The sequence below is a fragment of the Neoarius graeffei genome, chromosome 27, assembly GCF_027579695.1.
Source record: "Neoarius graeffei isolate fNeoGra1 chromosome 27, fNeoGra1.pri, whole genome shotgun sequence".
Classification (NCBI taxonomy): domain Eukaryota; kingdom Metazoa; phylum Chordata; class Actinopteri; order Siluriformes; family Ariidae; genus Neoarius; species Neoarius graeffei.
In genome coordinates, this window is record NC_083595.1 from 43,716,151 (window position 1) to 43,734,947 (window position 18,797).

At 44.7% G+C, this 18,797-nt stretch overlaps 1 protein-coding gene across 1 annotated transcript in view; it reads left to right on the plus strand.

Annotated features, from left to right (window-relative positions):
- Positions 1 to 18,797, plus strand: part of plekhg4 (pleckstrin homology domain containing, family G (with RhoGef domain) member 4) — a 138,764-nt gene that overhangs the window by 113,385 nt on the left and 6,582 nt on the right. The window contains exons 14-21 of the mRNA XM_060911790.1: positions 6,217 to 7,073; positions 9,299 to 9,548; positions 10,668 to 10,757; positions 12,505 to 12,729; positions 12,900 to 13,070; positions 15,701 to 15,881; positions 16,327 to 16,443; positions 17,169 to 17,417. Coding sequence (XP_060767773.1) covers positions 6,217 to 7,073; positions 9,299 to 9,548; positions 10,668 to 10,757; positions 12,505 to 12,729; positions 12,900 to 13,070; positions 15,701 to 15,881; positions 16,327 to 16,443; positions 17,169 to 17,417 — 2,140 coding nt within the window. The remainder of the gene's footprint in view (positions 1 to 6,216; positions 7,074 to 9,298; positions 9,549 to 10,667; positions 10,758 to 12,504; positions 12,730 to 12,899; positions 13,071 to 15,700; positions 15,882 to 16,326; positions 16,444 to 17,168; positions 17,418 to 18,797) is intronic.

The window sequence follows — 18,797 nt, forward strand, 5'->3', positions numbered from 1 at the left end:
TTTGTGAACGGATTTTGGTGCTAAAGTGATAGAGCGCTACCCAAGAGTCTGGATCGTGGCCCTATGTGTGGGCTCTCTGTGTGCAGTGTGTAAGCTAGCGTTTGCTTTTCCTTGCTTTTGCATAAGCTGACTTCAGAAAGGGCTGGGTTTTGTTTTTTTTGGTTCCCTCAAACCTTCCATAGTGGTCATGCCCTCCAGTCTTATTGCTTGACTGGCCCTGAGGCATGTCAGCCCGCTTCAGGGCCACTGTCTGATTGCAGGGACTCCCCCCAGAGCAAAGTCACTGCATCAAATACCCACCCAGCACTACTCCAATATCCCCTGTGTACCTTTACTCCATCCCCAAACACCACCAGCAGGAGATTAGCATCTAGAGCACAAAAACAAGCACATGCACTTTTAATTAGACCTGCCAGCCTATTGTAGTTACCGACTGTGGTGTCCCCAGGTTTGTGTGTGTGTGTGTAGTAGCAGGGCCTGGAGTGGACAGCTGTGGGTACAAAACACAGACCTTCACGCCCATTAAATGACAAGAACCAGAGGAGGATAAATAAATGTGTGAGTGAGGAGATCCTGAGCCCTCGGTCGTGTCGCTCTGGGAGGGTGAGTGAGAGAGAAAAAGTTGACAGGTTTTGTTGCACGGCTTGTTAATGACATATTGACTGATCACTAGAGCACGCTTGCTTCACCTCTCGCTAATGAGTCAGCATGTGTGGGATTTCTAAATTCTGACCCTCAGACAAAACGCGTCTGCACTGGTAGGAAAAGCAGGTGGCATTTTAGAGGATGAGAACTTTTTTTTTTTTTTTTTAATGCATCTTCCAAAATGTTTTGCGCCTGCTTCCTGGAGCAGTAAACAAAGGGAAGAAAATCGCTCCATCAGCTCGGAGGATGCTGTCGTATCCGTCACAATTGTAATTATTCATTCCCCCAAGGATAAATCAATACAACTTGCACACAATATTCCTATGTGTGTCTTTGAGAGAGAGAGAGAGAGTGTTTCTGTCGTCTCTCTAATGTACCCTTATTGGCCCACTCTACAGACTTCACCTTCCCAGTTCCCTCCTGGGCCAAATTCAATCAAATTATACTTACACACACACTTTATTCACCCACCCCTCCGTCTGACTCGCTGCCTGAGGGTCTCACACACTGCCCTGGCAAATAACACACTTTTAAAAAATGGCCTACATGCAATTGTTGTACAGTATATTTACACAAACACACACGCACCTTGAGATCTCTAAGATTATATAGTTTTGATAAGTATGATGTAATTGGCACTAATTTACTTTTATTTAACTTGTTCATGGGGTCTTTTCTAACTTCCATATGTGAAGCAATAAATGGTGAAAAGATGGTTGTGTGTATTAACTCTTACCACCTGGAGTTTTATGAGCCTCTTCTGTGGTATAACTGGATATAGAATGTATGGATTTTTTTTTTTTTTTAAATGTAGGTTTTTCCTCTTGGTTAAAGGAAGGGCAGCTCCGGTGTAGTTCACTCACGACCTGAAGTCTTAACCTGGTCCTGAGAACGCATCCTGCTATCATCTTATTTGTATTAGGAACAGACATTCTGAACCTTTTAGCATCTGTTCCTTATCTATATCATCACAGTAAATGAACAATGCAAACGTTTGCAGGTTGCGGTTTGTTTGTTCCGGTATTCCTCCCTCTCTCTCTCTCTCTCTCTCTCTCTCTCTCTCTCAAAAATCTGTACAGGCTTTCATGGCAAGCAACACACGGGCCATGCTTGTATCCCAAAGCCTCAGCCGAGCATGCAGAGAGCAGAGCAGTGGAGTGTGACGGAGCCTAGAGGTCGTTTAGGGTTCACCCTTTCTGGCTTTTCTTATCGGAACAGCTGTGGTTTTGTGCCCGGTTCATACAGCTCTGTATAAGCGACCTAATTGCATTTACACACTCCAAAACAAACAAAATGGTTTTGGGATGGCAGTGTGTCTACTTAGCGTAGCTTATCTATTTACACTCCTGTTTTGATCATCATCACAACACAGAAACCATCTTAAAATAACAGACATGATCACACCAGTCAGTAACCACATTGATTTACACCGCCCTTTATCACACACACAATGTGCACCTCCAGTTGATAGATTGGTCATCAGTCAAACAAGCTGTTATGTAAATCGAAGGCATACGTAATCGCCAAAATCAGCTCGATGGAGATCAGATTCTACAGAAGCTAGCTATTTATCATACAGGTGCAGATCTATCGGCACCATCAGTTTGCATTAGTCGTATTAGCATTCCCTTAGTCAGGGCGGTCACATGACAGATGGTGCACCCTTAACATGTGAAAGGATGAAGATTAATCATTTAAAATTCGAACAATACATGGTTAAAGCACTTAGACTGCCGTTAGACTGCCATTATATGCTACTGGCATATTATGTGTCAGATGGTGGTTGTGATCCGGTTTGTGAGGTACAGCTTGCAACACAGCTCCAGGAACTGATCCGAAAATGTTTGTATTTATTCTTGCATGGTGTCCATTTTTCTGGTTGTAGAATGTGCTAGAATCTTCATTAGAGGCATATCCGAGTGACTGACTTTAAACAGCTCCATGTATCTCTCGGGAATTCTGTTTGTTTTCATGTGAACATGCTTTCATTTGTGTTTGATTGAATTAGCAGTTGTAGCTTATAACTGGGCGGCACGGTGGTGTAGTGGTTAGCGCGGTCTCCTCACAGAGCAAGAAGGTCCGGGTTCGAGCCCCGTGGCCGGCGAGGGCCTTTCTGTGCGGAGTTTGCATGTTCTCCCCGTGTCCGCGTGGGTTTCCTCCAGGTGCTCCGGTTTCCCCCACAGTCCAAAGACATGCAGGTTAGGTTAACTGGTGACTCTAAATTGACCGTAGGTGTGAATGTGAGTGTGAATGGTTGTCTGTGTCTATGTGTCAGCCCTGTGATGACCTGGCGACTTGTCCAGGGTGTACCCCGCCTTTCGCCCGTAGTCAGCTGGGATAGGCTCCAGCTTGCCTGCGACCCTGTAGAACAGGATAAAGCGGCTAGAGATGATATGAGATAAGATGAGCTTATAACTGACTACACCGCCCTCTGGTGGAGGATAGGGTTCTGACATGTTTTTGGTTCTTAAACTGGAGAACGCTTGGTATGTTGTGTGAGGCATCCAGCAAGAGGTGGACATGGGCCCAAGACAGTCTATTTATAGAGAGAAGATCTTTGAAGTCAGTCCAGTACATCATTGCAGGTTGAAATATTACACAGGGCTCACAATTCCTACAACTCACTACTTCCTTCAGGCGTCATTACGCCAAACATGAGTACATTGGGCAGGTGCAGTACAGTTTAGCAGTTCTTCGTGTGCAACCACGTGACAAAAAAAAAAAACAGTGTGATGTATGCACCCACTGCCATGTTGGATGATGTACAAATCCAGAATGCCGTCTAACTGCGGTGCGTCCGATTGAATACTCTGATATTGTGAACATTGTACAAAAAAAAAAAAAAAGAGAGAAGGTGCATAAGTAAAACAAAGTTACTGGAACGGCATCGCTAATATCTCACCTGGCAAAGTTAACCCTCATTGTTCTCCTTGACTTTTTGTTGCTTCTAATCTGACTTTCTTGGGAGATCTTTCATTTATCCTGTTGCTTCTTGAAACTGCGAGATGAGTTTTCGTCTTGATCTTATCATGTCCTAATTTGAGTATTGGTGCCCAGTCTGGACTTGTTTTATCACGCATGTTTGCCAGTGCTCCTTCAAGGTGAGAAGCAGAGTGTTTGGGAAATGAGCGTCATGTCATGCGTACGTGAAAAAAATTATTGAGATTTGAACTCGCGACCTTCTGATTGGTGGTCCAGAGCCGTAATCACTGAGCCAACACTGCCGTGAGTAGTAACTACTCCTGCTCGAGTCGAGCTGCAGAATGCTCTTCAGTGCCTTATGCTAGCGATTTTACGTTTTGATGAAGTCCGGCTGTGATTTATTTATTTATTCTCTGAACTGGCGTTATCAAGAAATCAAGGCGCAGTGAGTCAGGATGCAATAACGCCTGGAGAAATTCCAAGTGCTATGCACACAATGTCCAGTCTGAAAGACACGCACTCTTCAGAGGGGGGGAAAAAAAAAAAAACACATTCTTGACATGACTTGAAACTGAGATCAGAGATTGGCTATCATCCGAAAAAGCTTTTCCCTGCCTTTCCTCTTTTTGTCTTTTCTTTTATAGTTTAGAAAATAATAATGGAGATTTCTTTCAAGTGTTCAAATGTCGCCTTGACCTTCTTACACTGCAGGAGTGTCATTTATGCATGCATACAAAAGCTCAGAGCTGTTCTCTTATTCCACATCTCTCTCTCTCTCTCTCTCTCTCTCTCTCTCTCTCTCTCTCTCTCTTTTGTACAAGGTTGAATAGTTCTTCTTTCAGATGTACCTCCTTCCAGCTTTCAAATTCAGCTCTCACCAATCAAACACTCCCACCACACACACACACACTATTCACACTTCAAAGGGCCTTAAACCCTCTCAAGCATGATGTCATCTTTAGCCTGTCTGTGGCATTAAAGCGTCAAAATGACCCGATCAGAACCAGTGAATTGCTGCGTTGATGTAAAGTGTTTAATTTGAGTTCTGTGTGTTGGATCAGGGAAGCAGCAAAAACAGTTTGCCTTGAAGCTGTGACCTCTTTGTGCTCCCTTTTGGTGGCTTTGTCACTGTGAGCACTTGGTGGGGTGGGGGGGTTTAAACTGCGGGAGTAAATGGAGGTCCTCAGTTCTCTCTGCCAAACATTTCTGTTTTCAGGACGAGGCTGAACTGTGAAAACAATGACAGTGAGACACATTTCTTTCACACTTTATGGTATTGGAGCGATTTTTAGAATGAATAACGTTCATCTCCGAGCCAGAAATTCCAGAGTGATAAATTATGCTCATTAAATTGTCTCAAGTTCACAATAAATAGCAGGGTATACTCCTGGCTAAAATAAATTCCTTGCATTTAGTGCTTGAATTGACGTGATCGATTATCCCCCCCCTTCTATCCCTTCCCATCTCTCTTTTTCTCTCTCTCTCTCGCATGCACGCACGCACACAGCTGATTAGTAGATTAACTTCACCCTGGCCCTGTGGGCACCCAGTCCAAAGGGTGCAAGGTAAGTTAGAAAAAAGAAAGCAGCACTGAGTGAGAATAATATGGAGGAATATCCAAGGTTCCCCATGTCAGCTCAGATGGCCTAATTCCTACTGAAAAAGGAGACTGTGAAGGAAAAACAATTCCAACGACAGATAAAAAGGGAGCAAGGAAGTTTATGTGACATCACCTAGCAGCCAGAGCAGCCCTGCACAGAAGAAAGAGGGTTTTGTGAGTACATGCATAGAGATTTAAAAAAAAAAAAGAGTGAAGGAAATTTTTTTTTTCCCTCTCTCTCTCTCTCTCTTCCTGAAGGAATCTGTCAGAGTTTCGCCATGTCAAAGGGTCAGGGTCATGAGCGAGTGTTTGATAATTGGGAATCCTCCCTTAAATCTCAGCACAAGCAGAGTGTTGTGCCTGTTTAAAACAGTACCGAGAGTGAATGAGGAAGTGTGTAAGCGCTAAAAAAGTAATTCAAGGAAGCTGTCTTATATACACTGCTAAACCCATTAGCTGTCCTGCTGATGTGCTAAAGCTATACTATCCAGACCTCCCAGCGCCTCCATAAATAGCTCTTTAGTTTACATGAAAATGGTGTGGAAATCTTTTTTTTTTCTTTCTTTCTTTTTCGTCTCATTTTCTGTTTCACACACATTCACTCACATGCACCTTCAGCTAAAAAGAGGTGACATTCAAATGGCCTTTTATGTGCTTGGAGGCTTCCTAACAGATTCCTTTGGTATATTTGGTTATATTTTTTTTGGGGGGGGGTTCTTCTGCCCCATGAAAATTTCTAATCAGTGCTGACTAGACAGTAGAAACAGGGTCAAAATGAATAATAAGTTGTGTGATTTTATTACATCAGTGCAGTGCCATTATTTTATATTGTATAAAAGTTAATTCGCTCTGCACCGCTCTACACATCACCACAGACGGCTTCACGCTTGACCTTGAAAATATCACTATTTTCATGCGAGTGCAAAGAGGAAGAATAAACTGATTTTAATGACAAACCAAATCAGCATTATGCCTCTGTTTCACTTGTGCCAGGATGACGATAGAGCTTTTATTCCGTAATGGCTGATGTTTCTCTGCGTCTCTGCTAGGCATACGGATGGGCTCTGGAAGGCATGAGGCACTTGGCCTGTGTGAGTATGGAGGACTGTAGCTCGCCTGAGAAGTGCCAGGGAGTGATGGCTTGCCTGGAGAACTACCGCAACCAGCACGTGCCAATCCCCGATGCACACTTCCAGGAGATGAAGGACCTCGCTGTGGAGTTAAAGAGCGACCAGGGCCTCAAACAGTGGAAATTTGCCTGGTCAAAGTGCCAGGAAACCAAGCAGATGTTTGAGAAAAAGCTGGAGGCAGCGCTGCGTGCCCGTAACTCTGGTTCAGGTGCCAGTAACCCCCGTGGGCCCCAGGAGCGGAGCAGCAGCCTTTCGTTCTCCTGCAGGAAAGTCTTCAGTAGCGTCCGGGCTCGTAGCAGACTTCCCTCCACTCCCTGCAGCCTAGTAGGTATTCGTTCAGATGTCCAGGATTCCCTCAGGATTCCAACAGGAAGTTCCTGTCACACAGACAACCGGATTCCACACAGCACTCCCCTTAACTCACACAGACTCACCCGCAGCACATCTTCAGATGAGCCTCCTTACCCAACATACTCCTCTTCCTGCTCCGCCAGCCCTACGCTATCCTCTCTAGGAGACACAAAGCGAAGGGTTTTGAGGAAAACTCAGAGCTTCGATGCTGCTGGAAGCGAGGTGGGCACACGGTATGGCACGTGCCAGCGGACGCTAAGTGAGCCTGCACGCAGGGGCCACATGGGCGTGTTTATAAAAGGTCTGGAGGTGAGCAGCACAGAGGGGACTAATCGGCCGTACAACCCACGGCTAGCACCAGCACACAACTGGGTGTCGCAGGATTCACACCAGAGTCCTGTTCCAGAGCCACGTGCCAAGGGCAGGTAGGAAAACACACACACACACACACACACACACACACACACTGAGGGTACGGACTGAAAATAAACTGAACTGTGGTTCAGGCTGTGTTAGTTTTACACTAGTCCACTCTCAAATGATGTGAAAGGGACTAAGCATTTGTATCACTGCAGTAAAGGTAGGTTTATTTTCAGCACTAGTCTTCCATCAAAATAGAATTATTTCTGTTGTGTTCTTTCAAATTGCTTGAATGCATTTAAAGGAATACTTTAGCATCCCAGTGAACAACAGAAATGGGTCTTGGGGGAACTAAACTTAAACTTTCAGTAATACTGGCAATGATGATTTAAAAAAAAATCCTGTCTCACGTAAAAATGCACTTGTGTGGATTGCAGAAGTAAAAAATAAGCTATATGAATGCTAATATGAAGTGACAAAGCGCACCCTGTCAAATTCTGACCAAATGAGCAAAAGATACAGATTTTAGCAGACGAACTCGGTGTGAAAACAACCTTGGATGCATCATAATTTATTATTTCAATGTGAGTATGAATGGTTGTCTGTGTCTATGTGTCAGCCCTGTGATGACCTGGCGACTTGTCCGGGGTGTGCCCCGCCTTTCGCCCGTAGTCGGCTGGGATGGGCTCCAGCTTGCCTGCGACCCTGTGGAGGGATGAAGCGGCTGGAGATAATGAGATGAGAGAATAACCTAAACATGAATCTTATACAGACGTATTTGAAAAATATTCACGTACCAGCCGTTTCTGATCTAAACAATTTGCTAGACCTATAACATTTTACAGGAATTCTAATCATTTACACCACTTCTCATGTCCTACTGTGATCTTGCTGGTGTTACTCTCGTGCACAGGGACCCCAGTACGCACACAGTTAGGTGGTGTTTGCATTAGACCGTATCCGTATCGTTTTCGTTGCAGATGCACTGTCCGTGCACATTAAAACGCCGGAAAACGACTCCACAGGCGGAACAGTTTGAATCCGCCAGGGCCCACGTATTCAACCCAGTACGTATCTGATCCGGTGCTGTGTAAACATTGAGGAACGAGGATACGCAGTGCTGAGCTCTAGCTGACGTCGTCATTGGACAACGTCACTGTGACGTCCACCTTCCTGATTCGCTGGCGTTGGTCATGCCACGTTGGTCATGTGAATGAGCAATACAGGAAGTGTGTTGGTTACCGTAGCACTAAATAGTCTTGTTGTAATCGCAAAAAACGGCCGTTCTGCGAGGTGAAGAGTGTACCGAACACTGTTAGATCCTTCTAGCATAAACACGAAGGCCATACACGGTGTAAAAAAGGCGTCATTGTAGTACCAGTACCGCCAATAACAGACTGGCATACTTCATTTTTTTACAACGACATCTTTCCACTTGCAAGTGGTGAGTGACTTGCGCATGCCCGATATGCACTGGGATCATGTGACGTGCCGTCTAATTAGTCATGTGATTAGCGTATCCGTGTATTGGCGTTGCTGTGTGCACGGGGAACGGTTTTGTTGCGGGCACAGAAATTTTGTGCGTGTACACGAATCGTTTTAAAAACGTTAATCTGATGATCCGCTGATTCGAAATAATGTAAACAGGGCCTTAATATCATGGGCCTGTTTGCAGACTGTAGTCACGTGTATAAGTGCTTTACTCGTGTGTACGGAGCTCTGTGTGAAGCTTGCTTCTCGGACTCATAAGCCACCTCCATTAGTCCGATGTCTTTTCCACATTGGGGGGCCCCCTGTTTCCCAGTTAATCCTCATGAGAGAAAGAAAGAAAAGCCCCGAGCTGCTCCCAGATGACTCTCCCACATGAGAGCTGCACATGGGGACTTTGAAGTGCAGTAAAGTGCGTTTGTCTTCCACTGCTTCACACACCACAGCCATTTATTAGCACAGAGGAGGGAGAGGAATGAGGGTGTGTGTGTGTGTGTGGCTATCGGAAGGCGCTTATTCCCACATTATATTAAACTAACCTTGAAACGTATTTGTGTTTTGCTGATATCAGTGCTGTTTTGTGGGTTTTCACTTTGTTTTGTCTGCTTTTTTGAAATTCTCACCTATGCCAGGGCAGTGTAACTTCAAAATAATAAGGCCTTAGTGAAAACTTTCTCATGGTTTGACGCTTTCCATTAAAAGCATGTTTTTTGTTTTCTTTGCATGTGTGAATTAACAAGTTTTCATCCCTCTTGCTTTCTCCTGCACCCTCTCTCTCTCTCTCTCTCTCTCTCTCTGTCAGTAAACTGCGCCACATTGTGGATGAAATGGTGACAACAGAGCGTGAATATGTGCGCTCCTTGCGTTACATCATTGATCACTACTTCCCCGAGATGGAGCGTCCGGACCTGCCCCAGGACCTGCGGGGAAAGCGCAGCGTCATCTTCGGCAACCTGGAGAAGCTGGTGGACTTCCACAGTCAGTACTTCCTGAAGGAGTTGGAAAGCTGCTGTAACCATCCACTCCGCGTCAGCCACTGTTTCCTGCGCCACGTAAGAACATCTCTCACTCCACCCTGAATAGCACGTCTGAACACAATAGTTTCCCGCGGTCTCTATAATCGCGTCCGTCTGGAAGTCTAATCTCATTCTCATCTCATTATCTCTAGCCGCTTTATCCTTCTACAGGGTCGCAGGCAAGCTGGAGCCTATCCCAGCTGACTACGGGCGAAAGGCGGGGTACACCCTGGACGAGTCGCCAGGTCATCACAGGGCTGACACATAGACACAGACAACCATTCACACTCACATTCACACCTACGCTCAATTTAGAGTCACCAGTTAACCTAACCTGCATGTCTTTGGACTGTGGGGGAAACCGGAGCACCCGGAGGAAACCCACGCGGACACAGGGAGAACATGCAAACTCCACACAGAAAGGCCCTCGCAGGCCACGGGGCTCGAACCCGGACCTTCTTGCTGTGAGGCGACAGCGCTAACCACTACACCACCGTGCCGCCCCTGTCTGGAAGTGAAAGATGAATATTACTCTAGTTCAGTCCTAATTCACGTTTCCTCTGAAACAGATCAGACATCCTACAACTATGACACACCAATTAAGCCTAAACTTTTAGTAAATTAGACTGCTAATGAGGATTCACCTTAAAAATCAGCTTTACTACTGAACAAGGCTGTTTTGAAGAACCGTGCCTTTACCCATTCAAACAGCATCAGGGTCCATATTCATTCACATTTATGAATCCAGATTGGTTTCAGGATGTCGCATGGATACTTTTACTGTTCAGTATGTTTTATTTATTTATTTATTTTAAACCTGTGATTGGAAATCAAAGAATAACTGGTGTTTATTGAAGCAGAATAAGGAGGCACTCTCAGTCTAGAGCAGAGCCTTCATCTTGGGGTCTAAAATTACCTGACCATTATCAGGGAAACTGATGATGCTCTGAAAGAACATTAAACAAAATATTAGGCCATTTATCCCATATCATCAGAAAGTGCTCCCAGATAAAACTAAATAGAGATGCCTGTTCCAATCTGCTCAACGTTTCCTGAACAACAAAAAGTACCAAGTAATTATACATGTAGAAATACTGGTATGGTGAACTGCAGTACTGATTGTGTTTCCCCCCCCCTTTTGGTTTAAATTTGTAGCAAGACCAGTTTGGATTGTATGCTTTATACAGCAAGAATAAGCCCAAGTCAGACTCACTGCTGGCCAGCCATGGAAACAGCTTCTTCAGGGTGAGTGACTGAACTCCTGCACAAGATTCAATAACCCACAGTAACTGTGCATAAGTCATATTTGCTCTTTTATTTATTTATTTTTTTAGTTAAATGTACTTTTAAAGTGCATATTCTGGACCAATTTCGTTTTCTCATCTACGGGCGAAAGGCGGGGTACACCCTGGACAAGTCGCCAGGTCATCACAGGGCTGACACATAGACACAGACAACCATTCACACTCACATTCACACCTACGGTCAATTTAGAGTCACCAGTTAACCTAACCTGCATGTCTTTGGACTGTGGGGGAAACCGGAGCACCCGGAGGAAACCCACGCGGACACGGGGAGAACATGCAAACTCCACACAGAAAGGCCCTCGCCGGCCACGGGGATCGAACCCGGACCTTCTTGCTGTGAGGCGACAGCGCTAACCACTACACCACCGTGCTACCCCAATTTCGTTTTTTTTTTTTAATATATGAAAGAATGTCCCTTTACACACTCATCCAGAAGGGTAATTTTGCACAAGGCCATCTGTCTACAGCAGAAAAAAAGAATAAAATAAGAAAACGCTTCTGGAAAAATCCCAAGGGAGTCTGGAGCCGGATTCGTGACGTTACCTGCGGAAGTGCCAGCAGGCTTCGCGAGCTTGCACGGTTTCAGTGCACAGCCTGTGTAGACCAAGCGCTCCCATTTCTCTCTCATTGTCCGGTCTTTTGGGAAACGAGGAGTACTAATCCCATCATGATTGGTGTTGCTACACCCTCCTACGATACATCTGTTAACCATTTTAATAATTACGTGATAACGTTGAAGAAATTTGCAGAAAACCACCAGGTCGTTTTCTCATAAACAAACCAGCGCTGACGTAGGATTCAGAAGGAGGCGTCCCGCACATGACGTCACAAATCAATGTTTCCCGGGAAATCCAAACGCCAAGTTTTTTCAGAGGCGGACCAATTCGCCTCAAATGGCTCGATTTCAACTGAATTTTTCTGGTATTGCGCAAGGTAAAAAAAATTGCAGAGAATGCAGAATGTTACAGATATTTGACCAAAGTTTAATATAAAATAGGAGAATTACATTGATCTTGCTCCTGAACTTACCCGTGATATGCACTTTAATCTCGTATAATTTATCGTTTCGGAGAACGGATCTATTTTTATTGTAGTTATGGGGGCTCCTGAGTGGCGCAACAGAAAATCATTGGCCCTGCTGTCTGGGTGGGAGGGCTGATGTACTCTCTAGCCAGTTACAAGAGTCTGTGAACTCGTGTATGTGGAAGAGGGCAGATAATGCTTTCCTCAGCTGTAATGCTGCATAAGCAGTTGTTCGAAAAGATGCTAGCTTCACGTGTCTCTGAGAAGGCCTTCACCATCCCCAGTTGGTAGCTGTGAATTGACAGGTGACCAAATGAACATTTTACCAAAATGAGTTTGTGACTTTTTTTTAATGTGTTATTGCTCATGGATCCTACAAAAAAGTGCGTTTAGTGCTGGAAAGCTGAAATAAAGCTACGCAAGAACAACTTTGGTAAGGTATTTGGTATCCACTCATGTCCATCTCAAAGACCTTTACGTTAGCAATTCAAGAGTAAGTGGAAAACGTCAATGTATTCTTCTAAAAGGACCCACAACAACCCAGTACACTAAGATGATGCCACCTAGTCCTTCGTGTTCGTGTGTGGTGCATTTGCAGTATCTGATTTCCCCCCCCCCCCAGTGTCCTTGTTTCACCCTCATCATCGATTTTCTGTTTCCAGCATAAACAGCTGGAGCTGGAGGATAAAATGGACTTGGCCTCATACCTGCTGAAGCCCATCCAAAGAATGAGTAAATATGCTCTGCTGCTCAAGGATCTGATTAAGGAGGTGAGTGAGGCTCAGGAGCAGGAGCTGTCCTATCTACGTGCTGCTGCTGAGATGGTCAAGTTCCAGCTGCGACACGGCAATGACTTGCTGGCCATGGATGCCATCCGCGACTGCGATGTGAGTCCCACATTTACATCTCGCACACACCCAAGTCACTATTCCAAAAATAATCACTTTGTCTGAACACAGGACATGTGTTCATGATAAAATCTTCTGGCATAGGGGTTTTTATTATGCGCTTTACAAAATAAACGTGACGGTTGAGGCATACCTGTTTTCTGTCTCAGGTGAACCTGAAGGAACAGGGCCAGCTGGTCCGGCAGGATGAGTTTACCATCTGGTACGGGAGAAAGAAGTGCCAGAGACATGTGTTCCTGTTTGAGGACCTGGTGCTGTTCAGCAAACCCAAACGCATCGAGGGAGGCCTGGACGTCTACATATACAAGCACTCCTTTAAGGTAAATCACGTCTGTACGCCTCAAAGTGGTGTGTTTTAAGTTAAACTCGTTATACTTGTTGCGTACAAAGAGCACCAGTGTAATTCATTGTCCAGTTTCAGTGTTCAGTCTTTTAAAGTACTCCAGAACAAATATTTAAACCAGTACATTGTTTGTTTTTAAATGCCAAAGAAGCTACTAAAACGGTATTCAAGCATTTCTCTGCCTTTATACCTTCATTTAACGAAAAAAAAGCAATAATTTGTAAATATGCTGTTTGCATGGTAGCCGCGGGGTCTTAAGTCTTAAAGTCTTAAATCTTAATATTCCAAAATTAAGGCCTTAAAAAGTCTTACATTGCTTTGCCCAAGTCTTAATTTTTTAAACAAAGGTATGAGTAAATTTAAGACTATTCTACAATGTGAAAACGTGGGTTTTGCGTAACATCAGTGAATTTCTTGGAGTATGCGCAAAGAGAGAAACAATATTGATACATTTTCGCGCCGGAACAGTCGTCGGAGTCCGTGGTGGAGAGGAGACTCCGCGAATCGCAGCATGGGGAAGTGTAATTTTAATCAGCAGTGGCTTTCAGATGAAAGATATCGTGATTGGGTGAGGGAGGTTCCTGGAAGCGACGTTGAAGCAAGATGCTGTGTTTGTCGAAAGACCTTCAAGTTGTCCACTATAGGTCATTTCGCTTTAGAGTCTCGCATGAAGAGCTCAAAGCACATTGCATCTGCCCTCCACCGCCACCAGCCCATCGCTCAGTTCTGCACGGTTCAGCCTCCGAATGCACCTGGAGTTGGCACTAGCACCACTGTCGAACGTCAGCAGCATCAGCCAAGCCAGACATCATCGGCAAGGCTAGCAACAACACAAGGGCCGAGCAGTGGCATGATGGGTGTCGGTGGAACCCCGACACTTCGGGCAGAGGTGCTCTGAATTTTAAAAACAATTATGGAACACCACTCGTACAGCTTGAATGAGGGCATAAGCGAACTCTTTAAGGCTATGTTCAGCGCTCGAAACTAACGGTGTCCCGACGTTCCGGGGACCATAAAAAATGTCATCAGGACACAAAATTATCATATCTGGGACAATCCCGGGACAATGGAAAAAAATAGATCTAGAAAAAAAGTTCTACATTAATATTATTTACAAAGCCGTAACACATACGTAGACATTCACCTAATTTGTCAATTTTAATTTTAAAACGTTAACAGCGAAAAATACATAGTAGCTACACTTTCGATGCACCTGCATCCGCAGGCTACAGAGCAGCGCATTCTGTTCTAGAATCTTATGGACTTGGAATGGAATTGCTACCGCACACGCTGCGCCGACTCTTGCCAGAACAAAAATGCTGAAGTGGTTGAAGCGGACCGACCGCGGGGAAGAAACTGAAAGCCCAGACATAACGTCTCCAGGACCTTCAGGATCCAAAGTGTCATCGCCTGGTCTGCAGGCAACGCTAGCAACTGAATGAACTTAATGAACACTGTTAGACACGTTATAAAATACAACAGGAATGATGTGGATGATATTGACGGAAGATACCGTTCAACAGAATAAGTGAGTTTTCTTGGTGTCTTTCTAGTTCAGGAAGTTTAGTCAGTCAGCAGCACAACTAGGCTAGAACCTGGCACTATGTTGATGATGCAAACATTTGCACCCACGTTTCGGCAGCGAAAGTTCATAAAAATGGATAACGGTAATGGATAACGGAAAGTTCATAAAAATGGATAACGGTAATGGTGAAAATTATAAGTTGGCCTTATAAGTGCCAACAGATATTCAAGGTATAAGTAGATGAAATGAACATAAAAGGGGTCTTATTTTCAACTAAAGTGTACTGCAGATGTAGGGAGTTGAAACATTTTCTGAATGAACTAGTTGGCCCCTTTAAATAAACGGGTATCTATTCATACAGTGAGATCGCCAAAGTTTAATAAATTGAAAATGCAATAACTGTAATTTTGAAGTAGATGATGTATAGGACATGTGTCGCTTGTGTCTTGTGACTTATTGTAAAAATGATATGATATAAAGGGTTCAAAATCACATAGTTACAAATATAATAGTAACTTCATATGATAATATTAACCACTGGTTATTTCAGAGAGGAAAAAAATGGGGACACTATTGCTTCCATTCGGGACAATACAACACAGAATTCGGGACCACTGGGGGACACAAAGAAAAAAAGTTAATTTCGAGCCCTGGCTATGTTCCCAGACTCGGAAATCGCTACAACATTCTCCTGTGGAAAAAACAAAACGTCTTGCATAACAAAATTCGGTCTTGCTTGTCTTGAATGTGAAGATTTGACAAGCAATGCACATAATGACTTTTAAGTATACAACTTTTATAATAAAAGTATTTTTACTTGAAACATTTGTCATTATTGGGAATTTGATCTGGTGTTCTACGACCGCATAATGGGTGCGATGTAGGTCTTAATTCTCATTTAAGTGGTCTTAAAAAGGTCTTAAAGTCTTAAATTTATGGTGGTCAAACCTGGGGAAACCCTGGTTTGGATATAGCACTTTATCCTTCTGCTGTCTGAAAGTGTTTAGGTAAATGCTTTGTAGACTAGCTCTTATTTGTCCCAAGTAAACACTTTGAGTATCTCGGTCTTCATTATTTTACAGACCGCTGATGTGGGGATGACTGAGACGTCGGGTGAGAACGGGCAACGCTTTGAGGTCTGGTTTCGCAGGAGAACATCAAAGAACCAAACCTACATCCTCCAGGCTGCTACTGCTGACATTAAACAAGCATGGACCTCAGACATCGCCCGCATACTGTGGCAACAGGCCACACGCAACAAAGGTGTGTGTGAGAAATAGAGTGTGTTGGACATCCACATAGTGTCTTGAACATTTTGTCGAGACATCAAATGAAAAGCTTGGATGATGTTAGTCTCTTTTTCCCAGCACCTCAGCAAATTTGGTAATAATAAATTCTGTATTTGTATGTGTACTCGCCCCAGGCATATAGAAACAGCCTTTTCAAAAGACTCATTTGAATCCGACTTGTATTGTTTTACGAAACTTTGACATGGTATCACTGAGTGAAGAAAATGCAAATCAGTCAGGCCTTTGAAAGTAGCTCAGGTTTTCAGACTTTGGCATAGCTCAGTGTATATATATATTTTTTTACCATAAATTACGGACTTATGAAAGGCAGCGCAGTGAACTGATATCACATTTGCTGTCCAAGTTTTTGAATCTCTGTGGTAGAGTGATTTTGATTTGATGTGTGTGCCTGTGTGTAGAAATTCGTATGCAGGAGATGGTGTCTATGGGAGTGGGCAATAAGCCGTTTTTGGATATTAAACCCAGCGATGCTGCCATCAATGACCGGGCCATTGATTACATCATGAAGGGCAGAGGTAGGACCAGGCCTCAGCAATGTACCTAGTTCAAATTAAGATGTAGCGTTAGATGCATAAACATAAAATGATTTGCCTTCAACAGTGAGTTTTTTATATTTTTCACTTAAGGCCAATTTATGCTGACAACGCAGTCCTCGCAGATAGCGTCGCAGATGGCATCTGCGTAGCCCCCCCCCCTTCGCAGACGCTCTGCGCGCACCTCCCAAAAATTGTGACCACCGCAGAAGCCTCGCAGACAGCGTTGCAGACAAGAGGGCTCTGATTGGTCCACTCTACATCCGCTGTACACGCACTTACGCTTCCCTACTTTCCCGGTTTGTTTTGTTTTCACTACCGCCATTTTTAAAAACACGAGCGAAGCTGGAGCAGCACGAAGAGCGGTTGATCGAGGAAGTGAGGAAGTACGTACATCTATACAACTCCAGTTCTAGTCATTATAAGTAACCGGAGGATAAACACTCCACTAACCACACCCACCAACTACTCCTAGCGATTTCGCGACTTCGCGCCCCCTTGCGTTGTGGCGGTGAATAACATCGCGCACGCCTATTACTCCCCGCTCAACGATAAATTACAACTGTCTGCGAAAAGCTATCTGCGAAAGCCTTGTTGCAAGAGCATGCAGAGGCCCTTAAGCTCAAAGTTAGGTGACGTATGCAATATCTCTCTCTCTCTCTCTCTCTCTCTCTCTCTCTCTCTCTTTCTCTCTCTGTCAACTACAGGAGCCAGGACAAGGGCATCCATCGCTGTTTCTCTATTTGACCACACTAACCCATTTCAGAGAGCTGCTGTGAGTGCACCAGTTAATGGACCTCCAGGGCCAGGCGGGCCCCCCTCTTCCACACTGCTGGGACCCCTCAACCTTCACATGTACAGCACCCAGACTCTGCTACCAGGGGAGAGACCCCTCATCAGCCCCTGCATTGAGGAGGACGAGCTTGAGCATGAAACCAGCAGCCAGCCCTCTATGAGTACGTCCTTTAATCCAAGGGTTCTCAAACTTTTTGCAGCCCCTTTCCAGAGTCACAGAATTTTCCCACTTAAAATCACAGCACAGATTCAGTTTTAAAAACGTGGCAAATATGTTCCTGAACTTTCCACTCACCCAGATGTAGATTTGAATCTTTGTGTAACATTAACATGATTTGCATTTACACTCGTTTACTAGTTGTTAAATTATCAATGAATCCTTTTCCGTGGCGGCATGGTGGTGGAGTGGTTAGCACTGTCGCCTCACAGCAAGAAGGTCCTGGGTTTGAGCCCAGCGGCCGACGAGGGCCTTTCTGGGTGGAGTTTGCATGTTCTCTCCGTGTCTGCATGGGTTTCCCGCACAGTCCAAAGATATGCAGGTTACGCTAATTGGTGGCTCTAAATCTGACCATAGGTGTGAATGGTTGGTTGTTTTGTCTCTGTGTTAGCCCTGCGATGACCTGGCGACTTGTCCAGGGTGCCGCTTGCTCATAGTCAGCTGGGATAGGCTCCAGCTTGCCTGCGACCCTGTACAGGATAAGTGGCTACGGATAATGGATGGATGGATGGATGGATGGATGAATGAACCATTTTCCATTCAAGTGACTATTCAGTTAATCTTAGGGCTATGATAACTCAATAACCATCACATTAATACTAGCTGATCATATGATTAAGAAAAAGTCTGGGACGCCCTGGATATACACTACAAGGCCAAAATCTTTTGGACACCTGACCATCATACCCATATGTGGACCTTCCTCAAACTGTTGCTACAAAGTTAAAAGCGCACCATTGTATAGGATGTCTTTGTGTGCTGTAGCATTTGAAATTTCCCTTCACTGGAACTAATGCCCCTTTTCCACCAAAGCAGTTCCAGGGCTGGTTCGGGGCCAGTGCTTAGTTTGGAACCAGGTTTTCTGTTTCCACTGACAAAGAACTGGCTCTGGGGCCAGAAAAACCGGTTCCAGGCTAGCACCAACTCTCTGCTGGGCCAGAGGAAAGAACCGCTTACGTCAGCGGGGGGGCGGAGTTGTTAAGACCAACAACAATAACAAGACCGCGAAAGATCGCCATTTTTAAGCGACGAGAAGCAGCAGCTGTACAAACGCGAAGTCATCCATTATTATTATTGTTGTTGCTGCTGCTGCTTCTTCCGTGTTGTTTTTGCGTCGATATTCGCACCAAGGTTTATGCAAACGTAGCGACGTAACTGACGTATACAGCGACGTAATGACGTGGCTCCCCTTAGCACCCCGAGCTATGGAAAAGCAAACTGGTTCTCAGCTGGCTCGCAAGTTGAACGAGTTGTGAACCAGCACCAGCACTGGCCCCAAACCAGCCCTGGAACTGATTTGGTGGAAAAGGGGTATAAGAGGTCC